We start from the raw sequence: 23,170 nt of genomic DNA, 5'->3' as shown, positions 1-23,170 counted from the left end.
CATGGTTCTCAGACCTTGTGAGAATGTCATCATCTCCTCTTTGGAGGTTGCTCAAAAGGCGAACCTTCTTCTTCAAGGTCCATTCCGTCACCAAAATCTAGATTATCTGAGGCTGACTGTGTGGAGATTAAATGCCTAGTACTGTCCAAGAGAGGTTTTTCTGAGTCATTGATACTCTGATTCAGGCTCTTAAGCCAGTCACTCATCGTATGTATCATAAGGTGTGTCACACATACCTCTTGTGATGTGAGGATAGAGGTTTCCCTTGGCATAAGGTGAGGATTTCTTGCATTATTTAGTTTCAACAAGATGGATTGGAGAAAGGGCTGTGGGCTAGTTCTATCAAGGGTCAGATCTCTGCCCTTTCTGTGTTACTGCACAAGAAATTAGCTAATCTTTGTGGTGACATTTTATCACAGGAATATTGGAATATAGCTCACAGATTTTATAAATGGCAATTCACATAGCTGGTTTATTCAAGTAGTTATTTTGTCTAGTGTCTGTCTAGATGGGACACTCCCAATGGCCTGTGAGTGGCATTTGAAAGGCCACTCCCTTTTGAATTGGGGTATAAAATACTGTAACACCAGAACCTCTGTCTCTTTTTTCCTATCCTGCTCCTGCTAAAAACTTTTGTTCAGGCACTGGTTAGAATCAAGCCTGTGTTTAAACCAGTTGCTCCTCCCTGGAGCCTTAATCTTGTTCTTCATGTTCTTCGGCAGGCTCTGTTTTAGCCCATGCATTCTGTTGATATTAAACTTTTGTCCTCAAAGGTTTTTTTTTGTTAGCTATTTCCTCAGCTCACAGAGTTTTGGCATTATCTGCTCTTCAGTGTGATCCTCCTTACCTTATTTTTCTTGCGAATAAGGCTGTGCTCCATACCGGGCTGGGTTTTCTACCAATGGTTGTCTCTGTCCGTAATATCAATCAGAAGATTGTAGTGCCTTCTTTGTGTCCTAATCCTTTTTCCCCGAAGGAATGTTTGCTGCACAATATGGATGTGGTGCAAGCATTGAAGTTCTATCTTCATGCTACTAAGGAGTTTAGACAATCATCTTCCCTGTTTGTTCTGTTCACGGGTAAGCGCCAAGGCCAGAAGGCTAATGCAAATACCTTTTCTTCCTGGATGAGAGGTGTCATTCATATGGCTTATGTGGAGACAGGACAACAGCCTCCTGGGAGGATTATAGCTTACTCTACCCGTGCAGTGTCTTCTTCTTGGGCTTTTAAGAATGAAGCTTCTATGGAGCAGATCTGTAAAGCGGCTACCTGGTCCTCTTTACATACCTTTTCAAAATTTTCAAAATTAGTTTTTGCATCAGCTGAGGCTTCTTTTGGGAGAAAGATGCTTCAAGCAGTTGTGCCACCAGTTGTGCCTTGTTGCCCTCACTGTTCATTTTGTGTACTCTGTAGCTTGGGTATTGGATTCCCAATAATAATGAATTTGTGGACTCTCCCTACCATTGGAAAGAAAACAAAGTTTATGCTTACCTAATAAATAAAAAAAATTCCTGGCAGGGAGAGTCCACAAACCTGCCCCTTTTTGTTCATGGCAGCAGTTTTTCCCTTATCTTTTGGCACCTCTATTCCCCTAGTGTGTCTTTCACTTTTCCTGTTCCTTGACTGAATTACTGGGGGACTAGGGGAAGTAAAAGGGATACTTAAACGTTGGCTGGGGTGTCTTTGCATTCTCCTGGTGGCCAGGTGTTGTATTCCCAACAGTAATGAATTTGTGGACTCTCCCTACCAGAAAAGAAAATAATTTATCGGGTAAGCATAAATTTTGTTATTTTAGGAATTTGAACAGTGGCTCTAATGAATTAATGAACAACAACAAAACAGTCCAACAAAAATAAAGTAAAACATCAAGGTGCACTTTTTCAAACAATACACATCAACTTAATCCGTGTTTCATTATGCTTTTTATAAATAATGTGATATCACTTAGAAAGGGTGTACCCGAAATGCGTGCTATGTTTATGTGTATTGTAAAGTACACTGATGTTTTTACATTGAAGGTAAATATTACTTAGCAATAAACAGTTGAATTTTACTTTATTTTGGATGGACTGCTTCATTGTTGCTGGTACAAATAGTCAGGGAATGTGGACAATTCCTTTATAATTGTCCTCATCAGAAGCAGCAGTTAAGATCAGATTATTCAGTCCCTCCCCTTTTCCTGTGTTGTGGGGAGTTTGAAATAAGCTATTGGCAGGGCCGACTCAAGGAATTGTACTGATAATGTGCTACCTGGGTCTGAGAAAAAATGACACCCCCAACTCTCTCTCCACTGCACTAAACATAGATACATAGATATATACAAGTGACTTTTGCATGTTTCCATTATTTAAGGCAACCATATTCTCCTCATGTGCTTCCCCTATTAAGTTGTGCCTGGGTCCCATAGTCCCAGCAGGATCTGGGCATTTCTTATGCAGCACAATGAGCACATGGTACTAACAAAAATTCTATAATGTATATGAACGTATAGCAGTTAAAGGGACATTACAGCCAAAATTGGAATGTGCTCGTAGCATCTAATAATGACTCAATTTGTTAATTGCTGAAATGATACAAGCCCTACTTGTGCTCTGAGCAGCTACAGTGTTTAAACTGCTGGTGCACTGAGAATGTCTAGCAATGCTTCACAAGCACGTGCAGAGAAAAATGCTAAGACTACGATGGTGTTAACTTTTACTAGAAGCAAAAAATTGTTAAAGGGACATGAAACCCCAACTTTCTGATTTACTTCTATTATCTATTTTGTGTATATATATATATATATATATATATATTCTCTTGGTATCCTTTGTTGAAAAACATACCTAGGTAGGCTCAAGAGCAGCAGAGCGCTACTTCAAGCTAGCTGATGATTGGCAGCTGCACATAAATGCCTCTTGTCATTTGGTTTACTTAATGTGTGCAGCTAGCTCCCAGTAGTGCATTGCTGCTCCTTCAACAAAAGGACAGCAAACGGATGAAGCAAATTTGATAACAGAAGTACATTTAAAAGTTGTTTAAAAGTGTATGCTCTATGTGTATCATGAAAGATATAATTTTCGGATTTCATGTCCCTTAAAGTAAAAGCTTTTTAAATGTACTGTGAAAGCAGCAGACAGTGCATGATTATATACAGCTGCAGCCTGGGACTCTACCGCTACTATGATATATAAATATATCATGCAAATAGCATTTACATGACAGAATAAATCTCTTTTGTCTAATTGGAAAGGGGATTTTTTGTTATATACAATCTAAACCCTACCAAGGTAAGCAGCATCATTACAGAACATTAATGAAATTAACCTTTGTGTGTGTAGAAATTGCTTGGGACCTCTGTCTATTAACTGTTAGGGACATGGGCACTTTATAGACACCCCTAATTTGAGCTTCTAATCACCCTGCTATTGCAGCACCCAGCAAAACACTGCATAAAAAAATGAAGGCAAGGGAAGTGGTTTAACCGAAATACAAACTGCATCAGGCAGGAAAGGAGGAGGGAGGGGGACTGAGAGAATGAGGCTGAGCTGTTTCTCACTGCTGTGCAGATAGAGAACAAGTGACAGATGCTGAGCCAGTTTAAATGGTGCCTGTATAGTGCAAGGTGCACATACCTCAGCCATGGGGAGAGCGGAGCACACCATGCAGTGGCTATGCTGAGCTAACCTGGGAGAAACATCATCTGTGTTATGTGCACCTCTGTCCTAGTTCATTTATTCATTCAAATTAGAGGAAACGAAGCAGGTTGTTGAACACAAAGCAGCAAGGAAGCAAGAAGATTACAGAGGCTGGGGTAGACATGCCTTGCTGATGTGCCACAGATTGATCATCCCATTGTGCAAACTTGGGTTTCATTTTTAGGCTACCAATGACTGTCAGTGGAAGTATGAGCAGTGGTTACTGCAGCCTGGAAGAAGACATTGAAGACTATTTTTTCACTGCTAGAGAGAACCTATCAAGAAAGGCTGCAAAGGTAATAAAAGACTAAAGTCTCAGAGCAATGATTTAGTGTGAAAGTAGTAATGTGTAGGGTAATAATGGGAGGAATACAGATGCACGCACACTACAAGGGGTTAAACCAAACTATCTGTTGCAAGCTGGCAGAATATGTGTTAAAAAATCATTTCTCTGCATGTTAACTCAGTCAGTACTGGTTGGCATGCGTCTTCTGGCAGTGTAGAGGTTAAAAAGTACGATACATGTATAGACACATGAGGACAGGGGAGAATATGTCAATTTAAAGGGGTGTGAGTGTAGCTGGTTTCTGCCTATTCAGAGTGTTCTGCAGAGAAGCTGTGCATATGATTCATTCTTAATGTGGGAGATGTATAACGCATGCTAATTCTGTCAGAAAGATAAGTGGGCACTTTCATTATTTTTCATCACGGATACCTACGTTATTATCCCAGTCTCTGAGCAGGAGAGCTGTCTCCCTCTGCAATATCTCTGTGACCACAAAGTATCACTAAATTGGATGTATAAAAGATTGGGCATATTCTATTCCAGTTGAAAAACTTCTCAAAAAAAAAGTTCTACAAAATTCAGTATGGTATAAGTGTTTTAATCAGCTTTTCTTTTTGCTGAGATGGATGGCCATATTTTTTTAAACCTGTATGGTTCTAAGTGTGTATACTTGGTTGCACTGATATGAATCTTTTACATTTAATATATCACTAAGTTTTAATTCTATGGGGCCAATTTATCAATGTCTGTCCGACATGATACGCTGTAGCATACGATGCCGGCATTTAACATTGCACAAGCAGTTCACCAGAATGGCAGCACTGTTTCCTAACCATGTACTTATATCATGGGAACAACGCAAATTTGATAATCAAAGTAAATTTGAAACTTTTTTAAAATGGTATGCTCTGTATGGAACTGTCTATAGCTATGTGTTTAACCCACCTTTTAGGGGTTAAACACATAGTTATATAAGAAAGCAACACTTTAATAATAAAATGATATAACACATCAGAACATTTTATTGTTGATCTTTTATGTCCTTTTGAACTGACGAGCAGGCCTCATATTTAATCTGTGGGTAGATAGGTGAGGTGCCTTGCTGTGGTCTCCTTATTCACATTCTGCTTCCTGACAGGAAATGCTGAAACACTCTTGACTTCCGCTTTTTACCTAAATCTGCAGCTTCAATATAACCCAGCAAAATAATTGCTACACAAAAGGAGGACTTCTTGATTCTTAACTGGTTTATATTACAACAACAAACAAGTGAATTCAATGTCAAACTTGCACAATATAATTTGAAAATACTTTTTATTTGCCACCTTGAGTAATTGCCTCATGGTTTTATCGAGAAATCTATCTATCGGCCTTGAGATTGTAAATCTTCGACTACTACCATTTTTGGCAGATTTTTTCTTTGGCATTTCTTTCATCTCCCTTTTAGACCTTTCTACTCCTTTCCAAAGGAAAATGTATTCTGTTAAACAAGAATATACCATACGTGCAACACTAGTTTTGGAGAACCACAAAGGTTTTATATTTGTTCAGGTAGCATCACATTGATTAAAGGGACATGAACCCATGATTCGGACAGAGCATACAATTTTAAACAACTATCCAATTTACTTCTGTTATTAAATTGTCTTTGTTCTGTTGGCATCCTTTGTTAAAGGAGAAGCAATACACTACTGGGGGCTAGCTGAGTATATCAGATAAGTCAAAAACAAAAGGCATTTATGTGCAGCCACCAATCATCAGCTAGCTATCTAAGGATGATTTCCAACAAATCATAACAAGAGAACAAAGCAAATTAGATTATAGAAGTAAGCTGCAAAGTTGTTTAAAATAGTATGATCTATTTAAATCATTAAATAAAACTTTGAGGTTTAAGACTTTTGCTTTAAGTCATGCTAAAAACAACATAATAGCCATACAATATTAGAATATTAGTAAAATTGCTCCTGTTTAAAGTTATTACTGTCTCAAGGGCACATATACTCATTTTGTGTCATATAAACCAGTCCTCTGAAAGGTCAGTGTTTGAATGAATGTGCACTGGGCTTTGCAGCATATGTAAATATGCTCCTAAAATTGTAATCATTTTTACTAGGCACATTTTTTTGCTGATACAATTCTTATTGCAAGATTGTTTCTATTCAATATTGCAATGCACTCATGCAACTTTCAGTTTTGACTATTATGGTGCTTTGATTCCAGCTAAACCTGGGTATATCCTTTATCATCATTTATATTTGGTGCTTCAGCTGCTTACATTTTATGTTTCTTCATGTGACTCTATGGTAGCCATTATCATATTGCAGACTTTTCCAGGTTGGGAACCTCTGAACATATGTTTTGAGTGAGCAAAGCTGAAATTAAAGTGAAATTACTGCTGAAATTAAAGATTGCATAAACAATCATTTGTGCAGCTCTGCCCTCTCCTATCATGCAACCAATTGGATGAAAAGAGGGCCGGTAAATTATCGCAAACTAATGAGTCCTGGATGATTTACGTCTTCCACCTCAGAACTAGGTGAGAGATTAGAAAACAGTGGGCTAAATGGCTAATAAATGAAGCCCCATGTCTATGGTTGCCATATTGCAGCTTTAAGGAAGGACACCTATGAAAAATACATATGTCAGGGACTGTGACAGACTCCTGGATACCCCGACTGGGTATCTCCACCAGAAAGATCTTCCTGAACACTGGAACATATACAAGTGAAGCTAGCAAGTGAAAATAGCAAAACGTCCACCCTAATGACCAGACAAGACCAACATTATGGTGAAACAAAGAACTGTTTTATTAAGACAAATGCATAGTATTTATACGCAATTGCCATGTGATAAGAGCCTAATCTCATCAAGAGAACAAACCCCCACTCCAGACAGCCTGGCACCTCCATAGAAGCCATAAGAACAGAGATACCCATATAGCATATAGGTCGTGTTTTCGGGGAGATCCCGAGGGAGCGGCGGCCATCCCAGGGTACCATTGGAGATGTTGTAGTTCAAAGAGCGACATGATCCATGGCTGGGGGCCAAAGCGACAGTGTGGTAAAGGTACTGGGGGCGCGGTCCGCGATGATGTTGTAAAAAATCCCAGGGTGCTGAGGGAGCTCCCTCTCAGTAATCACCCCAACCCATGCCCCATCAAGTGTATAACAAGTCCCCAAAAGAGCGACCTCAGTTAAAGTTCAGCGGGTATCCCTAGTGATCCCAGCCAGCGTACAGTTCCATGGAATTCCAGCTGGGACCCGTTAAGGGCAAAAGGGTGAAGCAGGTAGTGATAGGCTCTTTCAGGGCAATGTTCAGTCACTACGATAACAAATGTGACAGGAGAAAACACAATAACAGTCCCAACTGTGAAAGAATTGCCCTTGCAGCCTGGTATCCGTGACAGGGACCGTTTAAAGAAATGTTTTATAGCCATGTGTCAATATTCCCTTTCATAAACTAAATTTGACACTTTTGCTATTGATACTGTCATCATTTCACAGTTAGAGTCTGTAACAAAATATTAATTTTAGCTAGTTCTAATTCTTCCGAACTACTGCAGTTCAGCCAATTTCTACACAATATATTTTATTTAACACTGACCACACTTTTTGATCAGCTTCCTACACAAGTGCACTCTATAAAATTGTTCACTAAAAATCATATTTTATCAAAAACAAAAAAAAAAAAATTTGTAGATAACTTACACAAGAACAATTCATATTAACTATGCACAGTGTAAATCATAATTTAAGTATACTGGATGTGCAAAATAAGCAAGAAAATTGTACTTAAAAGTACACAATACAAAACGTAATAGTTTTTTTGTAAAATGGGCTGAACATGGGCGTTCCATGGGCGTATATTACATTTTCTCTCAAATCCCAGCATAATTCTATAAACATTTTCTCATTACAGTTCTCATTTCGTAACAGTTGTTGTTTCTTGCCAGTTAAAAAGTGGCGAGTTTTCACCAAAATTCGCAAAACACTAATTATTTTGAAAAGAAAACCTATGCATACGAAAATTACAGCAAATTTAAGGTACAGTACACTGAAAACAACGTAATTTGATTTGAATTAAGCGTAATATTCATGTTTGAAAAGAAAACCTATGCATACGAAAATTACAGCTGTAGCAGATCATGTCCGCCCGACATTACTAAATGCCGACAGCATACACTGTCGGCATTTAACTGCCGACCCCTGCAGATTCGCTGCAAATCGGCCGCGAGCAGGGGGTGTCAATCATCTTCTCGATCATATCTGATCAGGATGATTACTGTCCGCCGCCTTAGAGGTGGCAGACAAGTTAAGGAGCAGCGGTCTTACGACCGCTGCTTCTTAACTCATGATTCCGGCGAGCCATAAGCAGCTTGAATGCTTAATAATTTGGCTCCTTAGTCTGAACTTCAAATGAGTAGTAGATTTTTTTTTTCTGACAAATGTCAACGTTATGTCTATTTCCACTCCTCCTGTATCATGTGACAGTCATCAGCCAATCACAAATGCATATATGTATATTCTGTAAATTCTTGCACATGCTCAGTAAGAGCTGGTTACTCAAAAAGTGTAAATAATAAAAGACTGTGCATATTTTGTTAATGGAAGTAAATTGGAAAGTTGTTTAAAATTGCTGCACTATCTAAATCATTAAAGTTTAATTTTTACTTGAGTGCCCCTTTAAGTGAGGATACAGAATTACAGGACCCAGCTAATGCATTTTGTACAGCGTTTAGTTTTTTCAGTGGTACTGATGCATTGAAGTTAATGCATCACTTCTGTCACTTTACATTTCTTCTATTTCACATGCTTTGTACACTTCCCCTATTTCACTGACTTTTGACTTACTAACATTCTCCAAGCCCCTGAGTATGTAAATTATCCATGACTCCTCTATGAAATACATATAGTCCTATTGCTCTTATCTCAAATGCTGCATCGCGAGTCACAGTGCAGTCATTGTCCCTTCACAGCAACTCTAAATGCTAAATCTATAATGGTCATGTACTAGTTTAATAAAATAAATCTGTGATTTTACCTATACTTTTGCAATTTTATTTTTTTATATCATGTTCTAAAAGTAAAAAACCATTTTTATGTGTCTTTAATATATGCTAATTTAATATGTCTCAAAATCAGACTGGCAAATCTAAAATGATGTGAGGCTTTTAACAGCAGAACCAGAAATACATTATGTGTTCCCATAGTAACAGGTGAAACTTCCTATATTTTCCTTACCCTACTCTAGTGATGTCATTACTGTTTGTTCACTCACCACACCTAGACCACATCCATAACTGTTAATATGAGACTATAGACTCCACAGTGCAATTATTTATTGTATGCACTTGGTACTTTGTAAAGTACCTTCTGCATTTCTTATTACCCCCCTCCTCATCATCTGAATGACAATTTGTAATAAACTTAAATGCAATGAAACATCATAGTGTATCACATACAAAAATGATAAGTCAATAGAAAACTTACTGTTACAAAAAACTAAGGAAAGGCAAAATGGCAGGGCATACAGTATTTAAATCTCAGTCACAAATGCTCGTTCCATTTTACAAGTTCAAGATATTATGTGTATTAAGTTTTTTGAATCTGCCATTTTGTTTACAGTTCATGCCAACATGGAGCTATGCCTGTGACAAACAAGAGAAAAAAAATATTATTTAAAACAATACTTGTGAAAGTTGTAAATCAACTGTATAGCGATAGAAAAAGAGTGCACAGTCTGCCCATCCTAACAACCTAAAAGATACATTTAGATGGGTTATCGGTGGTGCGGATGGAAACAGATTGAAATAGTTAAGTCTTGACTAAGCGTTCTCCTTTAAAAACTTGATTTTACTAATGCCAGTACTGTTAGTGACAATCACAACAGTGCGAGTGAGACATACAAATGAAACAAAAGAACACACCATTTGTAGAGTTTATTGAAGTGAAGTGAGTTTTCCTGTACATCCCATTAGCTGTATGTGATATCACAGCCATTATATCTACATAGATATATGTCCCTATACATATGTAAATGCACGCACTGCTGACTGTATACAGCTTTCTCCAATGGGGATGAATGGAGGTTTAATGAAGCGATACCACATGTGTTATCAAATGTCGGGAATTTCTCCTGTGGCCATTTCAGAGTGTTTAATATATGTGCAAGCAAAAATACTGTTTGAAAATGCAATAGCGTTTAGGATGTGGAAAATGCCCTTTTGAGGACTTACCAAGTGCCTAGAGGTGCCAAATTTGATAGCCAAAACTGGGCTTAAAAAGTGACTCAAAAATATATTCACCTAGATTTAGAGTTCTGCGTTAGCCTTAAAAAGCAGCATTAAGGGGTCCTAACGCTGCTTTTTAACGCCCGCTGGTATTTAGAGTCTGACAGGTACAAGTGTACCGCTCACTTTTTTTCCGCAACTCGAGGCTACCACAAATCCCCTTACGTCAATTGCGTATCCTATCTTTTTAATGGGATTTGCCTAACGCTGGTATTACAAGTCTTGGAGAAAGTGAGCGGTACAGCCTCTACCTCCAAGACTCCTACCGCATAAAAAAGTCAGTAGTTAAGAGTTTTATGGGCTAACGCCGGAACATAAAGCTCTTAACTACAGTGCTACAAAGTACACTAACACCCATAAACTACCTATGAACCCCTAAACTGAGGCCCCCCCACATCGCAAACCCTATAATAAAATTATTTAACCCCTAATCTGCCGACCGGACACCGCCGCAACCTACATTATAGCTATGAACCCCTAATCTGCTGTCCCTAACATCGCCGACACCTACATTATATTATTAACCCCTAATCTGCCACTCCGGACACCGCCGCCACCTACATTATAGCTATGAACCCCTAATCTGGTGTCCCTAACATCGCCGACACCTACATTATATTTATTAACCCCTAATCTGCCCCCCCAACGTCGCCGCAACCTAACTACACTTATTAACCCCTAATCTGCCGACCGGACATCGCCGCCACTTTACTAAATGTATTAACCCCTAAACCGCCGCACTCCCGCCTCGCAAACACTATAATAAATTTTATTAACCCCTAATCTGCCCTCCCTAACATCGCCGCCACCTACCTACAATTATTAACCCCTAATCAGCCACCCCCAACGTCGCTGCTACTATAATAAAGTTATTAACCCCTAAACCTAAGTCTAACCCTAACACCCTCCAACTTAAATATAATTTAAATAAAACAAACTAAAATTACTATAATTAGATAAATTAATCCTATTTAAAACTAAATACTTACCTATAAAATAAACCCTAATATAGCTACAATATAACTAATAGTTACATTGTATCTATTTTAGGATTTATATTTATTTTACAGGCAACTTTGTATTTATTTTAACTAGGTTCAATAGCTATTAATAGTTATTAACTATTTATTAGCTACCTAGTTAAAATAATTACAAAATTACCTGTAAAATAAATCCTAACCTAAGTTACAAATACACCTAACACTACATTATCAATAAATTAATTAAATTAACTACAATTATCTAAACTAAAATACAATTAAATAAACTAAACTATAATACAAAAACAAACACTAAATTACAAAAAATAAAAAAATATTACAAGAATTTTAATCTAATTACACCTAATCTAAGCCCCCTAATAAAATAAAGAAGCCCTCCAAAATAATAAAATTCCCTACCCTAAACTAAATTACAAAGTAATCAGCTCTTTTACCAGCCCTTAAAAGGGCTTTTTGCGGGCATTGCCCCAAAGTAATCAGCTCTTTTACCTGTAAAACAAAACACACACACCCCTACTCTAAAACCCACCCGATCCCCCCTTAAAAAAAAACTAACACTACCCCATTGAAGATCACCGGACAGACATCTTCATCCAGGCGGCATCTTCTATCTTCATCCTTCCGGGGAGGAGCGGAGCCATCTTCTATTCAGCCGACGCGGAGCCATTCTCTTCTTCCGATGGACTAACGACGAATGAAGGTTCCTTTAAATGACATCATCCAAGATGGCGCAGCTCGAATTCCGATTGGCTGATAGGATTCTATCAGCCAATCGGAATTAAGGTAGGAAAAATCTGATTGGTTGATTTAATCAGCCAATCGGATTGAAGTTCAATCTGATTGGATGAGCCAATAGAATTGACCTCGCATTCTATTGGCTCATCCAAACGGCCAATCGGATTGAACTTCAATCCGATTGGCTGATTAAATCAACCAATCAGATTTTTCCTACCTTAATTCCGATTGGCTGATAGAATCCAATCAGCCAATCCGAATTCGAGGGACGCCATCTTGGATGATGTCATTTAAAGGAACCTTCATTCGTCGTTAGTCCGTCAGAAGAAGAGGATGGCTCCGCGTCGGCTGGATAGAAGATGGCTCCGCTCCGGAAGGATGAAGATAGAAGATGCCGTCTGGATGAAGATGTCTGCTGGTCCGGATGTCCTCTTCTGCCCGGATAGGATGAAAACTTCTGCCGCTCTGGATGTCCTATTCTGTCCCATCGGTGGCCAGCTGGCTGAAGATGGCTCAAGGTAAGGTGATCTTCAATGGGGTAGTGTTAGGTTTTTTTAAGGGGGGATCGGGTGGGTTTTAGAGTAGGGGTGTGTAGGTGGTGGGTTGTAATGTTGGGGGGGGGGATTGTATTTTTTTTTACAGGTAAAAGAGCTGATTACTTTGGGGCAATGCCCCGCAAAAAGTCCTTTTAAGGGCTGGTAAAAGAGCTGATTACTTTGTAATTTAGTTTAGGGTAGGGAATTTTATTATTTTGGGGGGCTTTTTTATTTTATCAGGGGGCTTAGATTAGGTGTAATTAGATTGAAATTCTTGTAATATTATTTTATTTTTTGTAATTTAGTGTTTGTTTTTGTATTATTATAGTTTAGTTTATTTAATTGTATTTTAGTTTAGATAATTGTAGTTAATTTATTTAATTAATTTATTGATAGTGTAGTGTTAGGTGTATTTGTAACTTAGGTTAGGATTTATTTTACAGGTAATTTTGTAATTATTTTAACTACGTAGCAAATAAATAGTTATTAACTATTTAATAGCTATTGTACCTAGTTAAAATAAATACAAAGTTGCCTGTAAAATAAATATAAATCCTAAAATAGCTACAATGTAACTATTAGTTATATTGTAGCTATATTAGGGTTTATTTTATAGGTAAGTATTTATTTTTAAATAGGAATAATTTATTTAATTATAGTAAATTTATTTAGATTTCTTTAAATTATATTTAAGTTAGGGGTGTGTTAGGGTTAGACTTAGGTTTAGGGGTTAGTAACTTTATTATAGTAGCGGCGACGTTGGGGGCGGCAGATTAGGGGTTAATAATTGTAGGTAGGTGGCAACGATGTTAGGGAGGGCAGATTAGGGGTTAAAAAAATGATTATAGTGTTTGTGAGGTGGGAGTGCGGCGGTTTAGGAGTTAATACATTTATTATAGTGGCCGCGATGTCCGGTCGCCAGATTAGGGGTTAATAAGTGTAGGTAGGTGGCGGCGACGTTGGGGGGGACAGATTAGGGGTTAATAACTATAATATAGGTGTCGGCGATGTTAGGGGCAGCAGATTAGGGGTTAATAGTATAATGCAGGTGTCAGCGATAGCGGGGATGGCAGATTAGGGGTTAATAAGTGTAATATTAGGGGTGTTTAGACTCTGGGTTCATGTTAGGGTTTTAGGTGTAGACTTAGAAAGTGTTTCCCCATAGGAAACAATGGGGCTGCGTTAGGAGCTGAACGCTGCTTTTATTCAAGTTCTTTTTCAGCCAGCTCAGCCCCATTGTTTCCTATGGGGAAATCGTGCATGAGCACGTTCAGCCAGCTCACCGCTACCGTAAGCAGGGCTGGTATTGAGGGTTGAAGTGGAGCTAAATTTGGCTCAACGCTCACTTTTCTGAGGCTAACGCAGACATTCAGAAAACTCGTAATACCAGCTGGAAAGAAAAGGCTCGTTAGCAATGCAGGTCTTTACCGACAAAACTCTAAATCTTACGGATTGTTAACATCAAGAAGTTTTCAGCTCCATAGGGTAAATATGGCTTTATTTCGAGGATCAAAAATCCCATTTGCGAGTGTGATAATTAGCCAAAATTGCGCTATTGTGATTGCACTGGATCGAAAAGTAGCCTTTTCGGCACAAAAAAACAGCCAAAAACGCTGCTTCCTATAGATAGTGATTGAGGCCATAGCAAGTTAGTTATTGTCTGCTTCACATATCCCATAGCTAAAAGACTAAGAGGGTCACCACTAAACCAGAGAAGATATCTTTTATTCTTTTAATCTTTTCCCTACCCTGTTGACAGTTTACTAGAAAATGATTCCAACTAATTTAAATACCTCACTTATGTTAGAAAAATTGAGAGTCTTAAATAGACATTAAACTCAAAATGTTTCTTTCATGATTCCGATAGAGCATGCAATATTAAACATCTTTCCTATTTACATCTATTATCTAATTTGCTTTATATATCATATATATGATTATTTTTTTTATAAAATATATATCTATACCTATATATATATATATATATATATATATATATATATATATATATATATATATATATATATATATATACAGGTATAGATATTTAAAGATATATATAGAAATTTATATTTAAAAATACAAAGAACATTTTCTACTTTGTGAAGAACATTGGAATGTAAAATGTTTACAGTAAATACACAGTAAAACACATAAATTATTAAAATTTGATCAAAAATACTTTTTCAAGCCGTTTTAAGGTATTTGAATGGAAAGGGCGCCAAAGTGTCTGTGTGTGTGTGTGTGTGTGTATATATATATATATATATATATATATATATATATATATATATATATATATATATATATATAAATACAGGGTCGGCTCCAGAACGAATGAAATGGGGGGGCATTTTTTTTCACGAGGGGGCACGCATTTACAAAGCATGTATGAGAGTCAAAATAAGAGCAGACCTACATATTCTGCAGGGAAGTGTAGCTTCAGGCTGGCTTATCCCCCACTATTAACATTTGGAGAATATGTGCTAAATCACTAGGTAAAAGAATGAAGTCTAAATCCTATGCAGTGCACTAAAACAGAGCCATTAAACTTGAGACCCCCAGTGCAATAGCTCCTTAAAAACAATTCACCCCTTAACCACCATGATCCAAAACCCTTAAACTCATTCTCAAATCTCAATCATGTCCCCTAAACAGCCATGCACCCCAAACCCCCCAATGCAATTAACCCCTTTGTTTGCAATAGCAGTGAGGATACTAGGTTTTCAGGTACTGGTAATTTTGTAGATTAAATTTAGCTATACCTGTTTCGCAATAACTAATGGATATCAGGCTACTTGATACAACCTATGTACCGTGAACCTACAGGGAGTGCAGAATTATTAGGCAAGTTGTATTTTTGAGGATTAATTTTATTATTGAACAACAACCATGTTCTCAATGAACCCAAAAAACTCATTAATATCAAAGCTGAATAGTTTTGGAAGTAGTTTTTAGTTTGTTTTTAGTTATAGCTATTTTAGGGGGATATCTGTGTGTGCAGGTGACTATTACTGTGCATAATTATTAGGCAGCTTAACAAAAAACAAATATATACCCATTTCAATTATTTATGTTTACCAGTGAAACCAATATAACATCTCAACATTCACAAATATACATTTCTGACATTCAAAAACAAAACAAAAACAAATCAGTGACCAATATAGCCACCTTTCTTTGCAAGGACACTCAAAAGCCTGCCATCCATGGATTCTGTCAGTGTTTTGATCTGTTCACCATCAACATTGCGTGCAGCAGCAACCACAGCCTCCCAGACACTGTTCAGAGAGGTGTACTGTTTTCCCTCCTTGTAAATCTCACATTTGATGATGGACCACAGGTTCTCAATGGGGTTCAGATCAGGTGAACAAGGAGGCCATGTCATTAGATTTTCTTCTTTTATACCCTTTCTTGCCAGCCACGCTGTGGAGTACTTGGACGCTTGTGATGGAGCATTGTCCTGTATGAAAATCATGTTTTTCTTGAAGGATGCAGACTTCTTCCTGTACCACTGCTTGAAGAAGGTGTCTTCCAGAAACTGGCAGTAGGACTGGGAGTTGAGCTTGACTCCATCCTCAACCCGAAAAGGCCCCACAAGCTCATCTTTGATGATACCAGCCCAAACCAGTACTCCACCTCCACCTTGCTGGCGTCTGAGTCGGACTGGAGCTCTCTGCCCTTTACCAATCCAGCCACGGGCCCATCCATCTGGCCCATCAAGACTCACTCTCATTTCATCAGTCCATAAAACCTTAGAAAAATCAGTCTTGAGATATTTCTTGGCCCAGTCTTGACGTTTCAGCTTGTGTGTCTTGTTCAGTGGTGGTCGGCTTTCAGCCTTTCTTACCTTGGCCATGTCTCTGAGTATTGCACACCTTGTGCTTTTGGGCACTCCAGTGATATTGCAGCTCTGAAATATGGCCAAACTGGTGGCAGGTGGCATCTTGGCAGCTGCACGCTTGACTTTTCTCAGTTCATGGGCAGTTATTTTGCACCTTGGTTTTTCCACACGCTTCTTGCGACCCTGTTGACTATTTTGAATGAAACGCTTGATTGTTCGATGATCACGCTTCAGAAGCTTTGCAATTTTAAGAGTGCTGCCTCCCTCTGCAAGATATCTCACTATTTTTGACTTTTCTGAGCCTGTCAAGTCCTTCTTTTGACCCATTTTGCCAAAGGAAAGGAAGTTGCCTAATAATTATGCACACCTGATATAGGGTGTTGATGTTATTAGACCACACCCCTTCTCATTACAGAGATGCACATTACCTAATATGCTTAATTGGTAGTAGGCTTTCGAGCCTATACAGCTTGGAGTAAGACAACATGCATTAAGAGGATGATGTGGTCAAAATACTCATTTGCCTAATAATTCTGCACTCCCTGTATAAGAATATGATTGTATTATATAAATATAAGTCTATAAATGGCTACCGGCTTCTATCGACGCCTCAAAAGTGCACTGTGATCTTAGGCCCGGCCTAAGATCACAGTGCACTTTTTTTTATATATATTACTTTTTATTCATAAGGTCGATCCATACAATCATGAATGCTGATAACACAAAACATCTGTAAAAACAAAATTCAGTACATACAAAGAAAAGCACATAACAGATCACATACAAGATTTACATCCTAAACTGGGAAATAATCAAAATGCTAGATATAACATAGTTAAAAAAAAAAATTGTCATCACTTTACAAGATAATCTTAAAGGGACAGTCTACACCAGAATTTTTATTGTTTTAAAAGATAGATAATCCCTGTATTACCCATTTCCCAGTTTTGCATAACCAACACAGTTATAATAATATACTTTTAACCTCTGTGATTATCTTGTATCTAAGCCTCTGCAAACTGCCCATTTTTTTCAGTTCTTTTGACAGACTTGCAGTCTAGCCAATCAGTGCCTGCTCCCAGATTACTTCAGGTGCACGAGCACAGTGTTATCTATATGAAATACGTGAACTTACACCCTCTAGTGGTGAAAAACTGTTAAAATGCAATCTGAAAGAGGTGGGCTTCAAGGTCTAAGAAATTAGCATATGAACCTCCTAGGTTAAGCTTTCAACTAAGAATACCAAGAGAACAAAGCAAAATTGGTAATAAAAGTAAATTGGAAAATTGTTTAAAATTACATGCTCTATCTGAATCATGAAAGTTTATTTTGGCCTAGACTGTCCCTTTAACCAGTGTCTAAATCAGCTAGCTTGTAAGTTTATCTGTGTTCTCCCCCAAAATCACAGATTTAACCTAGATCTAATCAATAATCATAATAACAAGACATGTAAAACATACAAAAGAATTTTACCATGGGAGAGACTTGGTGTGAATACTGTGAATTTCACAGAGTAGAAGCTATAGTAGTATGGAGTGATCTCGACCTTAAATGTATGCAAAGTTTCGGAACAACCGCTGAAGACAATTAAACATTTCTTTAAGGGAGAAAAAAAAGAGAAGAAAAAAAAGAATGAAATAAAAAAAGAAAAAGAAAAAAAAAAGAAAGGGAGGGGGTAATAATAGTAGATTTTTAGAAGAGAGAAGTAGGAGGGAGTGTGATGAGCCCAAAGATCTATTTGTCTAGAACCAGATTATATAAAGGCATTAGTAACTGTCTCTGTGTGTTATCATTTTTATACTGTTTAATAAAGTCCAGCCATTTTGTAACAAACCTATTTTGCTGCATTTCCGAATTATTTACATTATCAAACTGTTCTATTATAAATTGGGATTGGAGTAGAAATGTAAGGTTATTAATGGTAGGCTCCTTTTTTTTCTTCCAGTTTTTGAGAATATCTCCCCCCTAAAATTGTTGTATTAATAAACTCCCTATTATAGGACTTATCTCGAGTATCTACTAGGAAGAATATGTGTTGAAGTTCTATTACATAGTGTGTAGCTATCACCTTACCTAGCGAAAACTGTATGCATTTCCAAAATTGCTGGATTTTTGGGCAACTCCAATACATATAGACCAGGTCGGCCTCATAAGAACAGTGCACTTTTGAGGCATTGATAGAAGCCGGTAGCCATTTATAGATTTATATTTATATGATACAATCATATTTTATCATGGTCTATTGTTTAAGAAAATGAGTAACTCACGATAGTTAGGTAAAATGAATAGGGTTAAAGACAAGTCCAAAAAGTCTCTAATTAACTTCCAATTCCAAATAAGAGGTTAAGGCACGGAGCTCCTTGCAGATGCGTTCAGCAGCTAACTCCGCCCCCAGCATGCAGCATTACATAACAATTCATCATTTTATTTATTATTTTTAAAGCGTATGATCATATCAATATTTTTTGAGGGGGCACAGCATTCCGTTTGGGTGGGCATTGCCCCCCAATGCCCCCCCTTGGAGCCGACCCAGTATAAATATATATATATATATATATATATATATATATATGTGTATATATATATTATAGCCCTTTTCTGTCAAATACTTTGTCATATACCATATACCTTTTAAATCTTATAAAAAATATATGAATATTTATATAAATCATTTTTAACAGATACTGTATATAGGATCGTTAGTGTGTATATATATATATCTTTATTTTTAACTTTTACACTTTACAATAGGTCTTCACTCATGCAAACCAAAAATGCGCTAATTTAGTTTACACTTAAACTAACGCGTTTATTTTCAACCTGTAATACCCGCACAAGTTAGCATGGGTGTGATATTGCTTATCACGACACGCACTTGTCTCCCAATAGTCTGACAATTATTGTTTGGCAATATTGTTTTTTTAATGGTTTTTAGATTTAATTAAAAAACTTCTCAACTATTTTTTGTATCATTTCTTTAATTCATAAACCGGTTTTCTTCTTTGTAAGATAGCTGCATTTATAGTTATAAGTAATTATTGAACTATTTGTTTTTATAATCATCTTCTCTTTTTATATATACATTGGATGACACACAAATCAATAAACTAACAAAGCCATTGTTGAATAGTGTAAATTTTAAGCAGAAAAGCATTACCCGCCTTTAGAGAAATGGTTTTAACTGTGTGAACAAACCATGAATATTTTTTGTCACATGCTTGCTCATTCATTCATTTATTATTTTCAGATGAATACAACAAAAAACAACAAAAAATTGTTTTTTTTTTACATTCATCCAAATCCAAAAACACATCTTCTAAACCATATGGATCTGAAATTGTCTATAGTAAAATCTCAGTTCCCTTATCCCAAGTCTAAGTAATCTCCTTATGTTCCCATAACCTCTCCATTCCTTTTGATTTGATACAATTATTTTATTATCGGTTATTTGTAGAGCGCCAACAGATTCTGCAGCGCTATTAACAAATGGGGAGTACAACAAAACAATTATAGGGATCAAATGGGTAGAGGGCCCTGCCAAGAGTTGCACTGTTGTAGTCAGCTCTTAAGAAGGTGATCTACAAACAGCTGGACTCTTAGGCTTACATGCTAAGGGGGTTCAGGGGATAGCAATGGAGGAGTGGAACTGGTATAAAGTAAGGTTAGCATAGATTGTATGCATCCCTGAACAGTAGAGTCTTTAGGGAGCGCTTGAAGCTTTCAAAACTAGGGGAGAGTCTTGTGGAGCGAGGCAGAGAGTTCCACAAGATGGGAGCCAGTCTGGAGAAGTCCTGTTAACAGGATTGCGATTAGGTAACCAGAGAGGAGGAGAGTAGGAGGTCATGAGCAGAGCGAAGGGGACGGGAGGGAGAGTATCTGGAGACAAGGTCTGAGATATAGGGGGGAGCAGTGCAGTTGAGGGCTTTGTATGTCAGAGTTAGAATTATGTGTTTGATCCTAGAGGCAAGAGGAAGCCAGTGAAGGGATTGGCAGAGAGGTGCAGTAGATGAAGAGCGACGTGTAAGGAAGATGAGTCTGGCAGAGGCATTCATTATGGATTGTAAAGGAGCTAGGCAGCAGGTGGGGAGACCAGAGATGACAGAGTTGCCGTAATTGAGGCGGGAAAGAATGAGAGAGTGTATTAAAATCTTAGTTGTGTCTTGTGTAAGGAAGTGTCTAATTTTAGAGATGTTTTTAAGGTGCAAGCGGCAGGCTTTAGCCAAGGACTGAGTGTGAAGAGTGAAAGAAAGATCTGAGTCAAATGTGACCCCGAGACATCGGGCATGCGGGGTAGGGGTAAGATGGAGTTGTCGACAGTTATAGAGAGATTGGGGGTGGAAATTTTGGAAGAAGGGGGGAAATGAGCTCAGTTTTGGAGAGATTTAGCTTGAGGTAGTGAGAGGACATCCAGGAAGAGATGCGAGAAAGACAGTAAGTGACATGGGTTAGCAAGGAAGGAGATAGGTCTGGTGCAGAGTACATTTGGGTTTCGTCGCCATATAAATGATATTGGAAACCGTGGGACTTTATTATGGAACCTAGTGATGACGTGTAGATTGAGAAGAGAAGGGGACCGAGGACAGAGCCTTGCTCTGGGGGGCAGAGGAGGCCCCAGAGAAGGCTACACTAAAGATACGGTTTGAGAGGTAGGAAGAGAGCCACGAAAGGGCTGTGTCACAAATGCCGAAGGATTGGAGGGTTTAGAGCAAAAGAGGGTGGTCAACATTGTCAAAAACTGCGGACAGATCAAGGAGGATAAGCAGAGAGAAGTGGCCTTTTAATTTTGCTGTAAGTAGGTTGTTGGTAACCTTAACAATAGCTGTCTCTGTGGAGTGATGGGGACGAAATCCAGATTGCAGTGGGTCAAGAAGGGAGTTTAACATAAGGAAATGGGATAGGCGTGCATATACTAGTTTTTTGAGAAGCTTTGAGGAAAGAGGGAGGAGGGAAATAGGGCGGTAGTTGGATGGGGAGGTAGGATCAAGGGAAGGTTTTTTGAGGATAGGTGTGACCAGTGCATGTTTCAGCGATGAGGGAAATATACCGGTGCTGAGGGAGAGGTTGAAAATGTGTGTTAGTATAGGGGTAAGGGTAGCAGAGAGGGAGGGGAGTAGCTGTGAGGGGATAGGGTCAAGGGGACAGGTAGTGAGGTGAGAGCGCAGTATAAATTCCGAAACTTCTTCCTCAGTAACAGGGGAGAATGAGCTAAGTTTAAGGTTATGTGGGTTTTGATTGAGTCAGAGCATTTGAGGGGGGGAGAGAATGGAATTATGTTGAGAGCTAATTTCATTTCTGATGTAGTCGATTTTGTTATTGAAGTGGCTAGCAAAGTCTTGAGCTGACAGAGAAGTTGTATTAGGAGGTGTGGGAGGGCGGAGGAGAGTATTAAAAGTGAACGTTTTGGGTTTGAAGAAAGATTAGAGATAAGAATAGAGAAATAGTGTTGCTTATGGAGATTAAGGGCAGAATAGTAGGAGTTCAAGATGAATTTGTAATGAAGAAAATCAGCTGAACTCCGAGATTTTCTCCAGTGCCACTCAGCAGTATGGGAACATCTGCGTACGTACCGTGTCAGAGGAGTATGCCAGGGATGAGGATGAGTTTGTGATTTCTGAGCTATGGTAAGAGGGGCGAGATTGTCAAGGACCGAAATAAGGGTGGAATTATAGTGGCAGATAGATTGTTCAGGGCAGGAAAAGGAGGAGAAGGAAGAGAGGAGAGGTTTGAGGGAATTAGCAAAACTAACATCAAATTTTAAACAAAATTGGTCATTTTTTATGCAGACTGATCCATAGAGAGAACGCAAGTTGCTGCAATCCTACAACCTTTACGTGTCAGTCTATTCATTTTATTGTACTGTTTGAGAATACAATATGAGGCCTAGAGAATGGATAAAGGGTGATCACAGATTTCGATAAGGACTTTAACTGTATAAGATGGGCACATTTTATTGATAAGACATGCAAACAAGGGGCTCCAACATAGTTCTGTATTAAAAGTAGGGCTGCCAGCTGTAGTTCACAAAAATACTGGAAATCTGCTAACGGCTGATAACAATATTAGGTGGGGTTCACACAATGCCCCCCCCAAAAGCATCTACCCGGTGGGTTGCTTTAGAATAACATATCGGCCAAGATTAAACATTTTTAAAACAAATTAAGTGATTCCTTAATTTTCAAATAGCTGAATAACCCTTTACTTCTATTACCAATTAATACCAGTATTAAATGGTAATAGATGTAAAGAGAGGCAAATTAAATTGGGTTATGAACAGACACAGCCTTAAAAATAATAAAAAGCAGCTATGCTGCTGAATCCTTGATGCATTAAAGGGACACTGAACCCAAATGTTTTCTTTTGTGATTCAGATAGAGCATGCCATTTTAAGCAACTTTCTAATTTACTACTATTAGCAAATGTTCTTCATTCTCTTGGTATCTTTATTTGAAAATCAAGAATGTAAGTTTAGATGCAGGCCCATTTTTGATGAACAACCTGAGTTGTTCTTGCTGATTGGTGGATAAATTCATCCACCAATAAATAAGTGCTGTCCAGGGTTCTGGACTTTCTTTTTCAAATAAAGATAGCAAGAGAACAAAGAAAAATTGATAATAGGAGTAAATTATAAAGTTGCTTAAAATTGCATGCTCTATCTGAATCATGAAAGAAAAAAATTGGGTTCAGTGTCCCTTTAAGTGTCTTCACTGAGGCTTTGGAAAGGGGCCTTGTAAATGTAAATGTATTAACTGTCGATGAAATACAAGGCAGATACACTGTTTAAGATGATGGTGTGTGGAACATA

General features: G+C 38.0%; 1 protein-coding gene across 2 annotated transcripts in view; it reads left to right on the top strand.

The window, feature by feature from the left end:
- The window catches only part of RASSF5 (Ras association domain family member 5), a 368,602-nt gene that overhangs the window by 287,374 nt on the left and 58,058 nt on the right, over positions 1–23,170 (top strand). The window contains exon 1 of one of the 2 annotated variants that reach the window (XM_053706594.1): positions 3,568–3,973. The exons of the other annotated variant lie outside the window; for it this stretch is intronic. Within the exon in view, the coding sequence (XP_053562569.1) occupies positions 3,869–3,973 (105 nt within the window). The 5' untranslated portion in view covers positions 3,568–3,868. Of the gene's footprint in view, positions 1–3,567; positions 3,974–23,170 lie in introns of those variants that run through there. 2 annotated transcript variants of the gene reach the window in all.

Source organism: Bombina bombina, chromosome 3 (assembly GCF_027579735.1).
Source record: "Bombina bombina isolate aBomBom1 chromosome 3, aBomBom1.pri, whole genome shotgun sequence".
In the NCBI taxonomy this organism is placed as follows: Eukaryota; Metazoa; Chordata; class Amphibia; order Anura; family Bombinatoridae; genus Bombina; species Bombina bombina.
The sequence above is the reverse complement of the archived record's forward strand: the minus strand, read 5'-3'. Positions and strand labels throughout refer to the sequence as shown.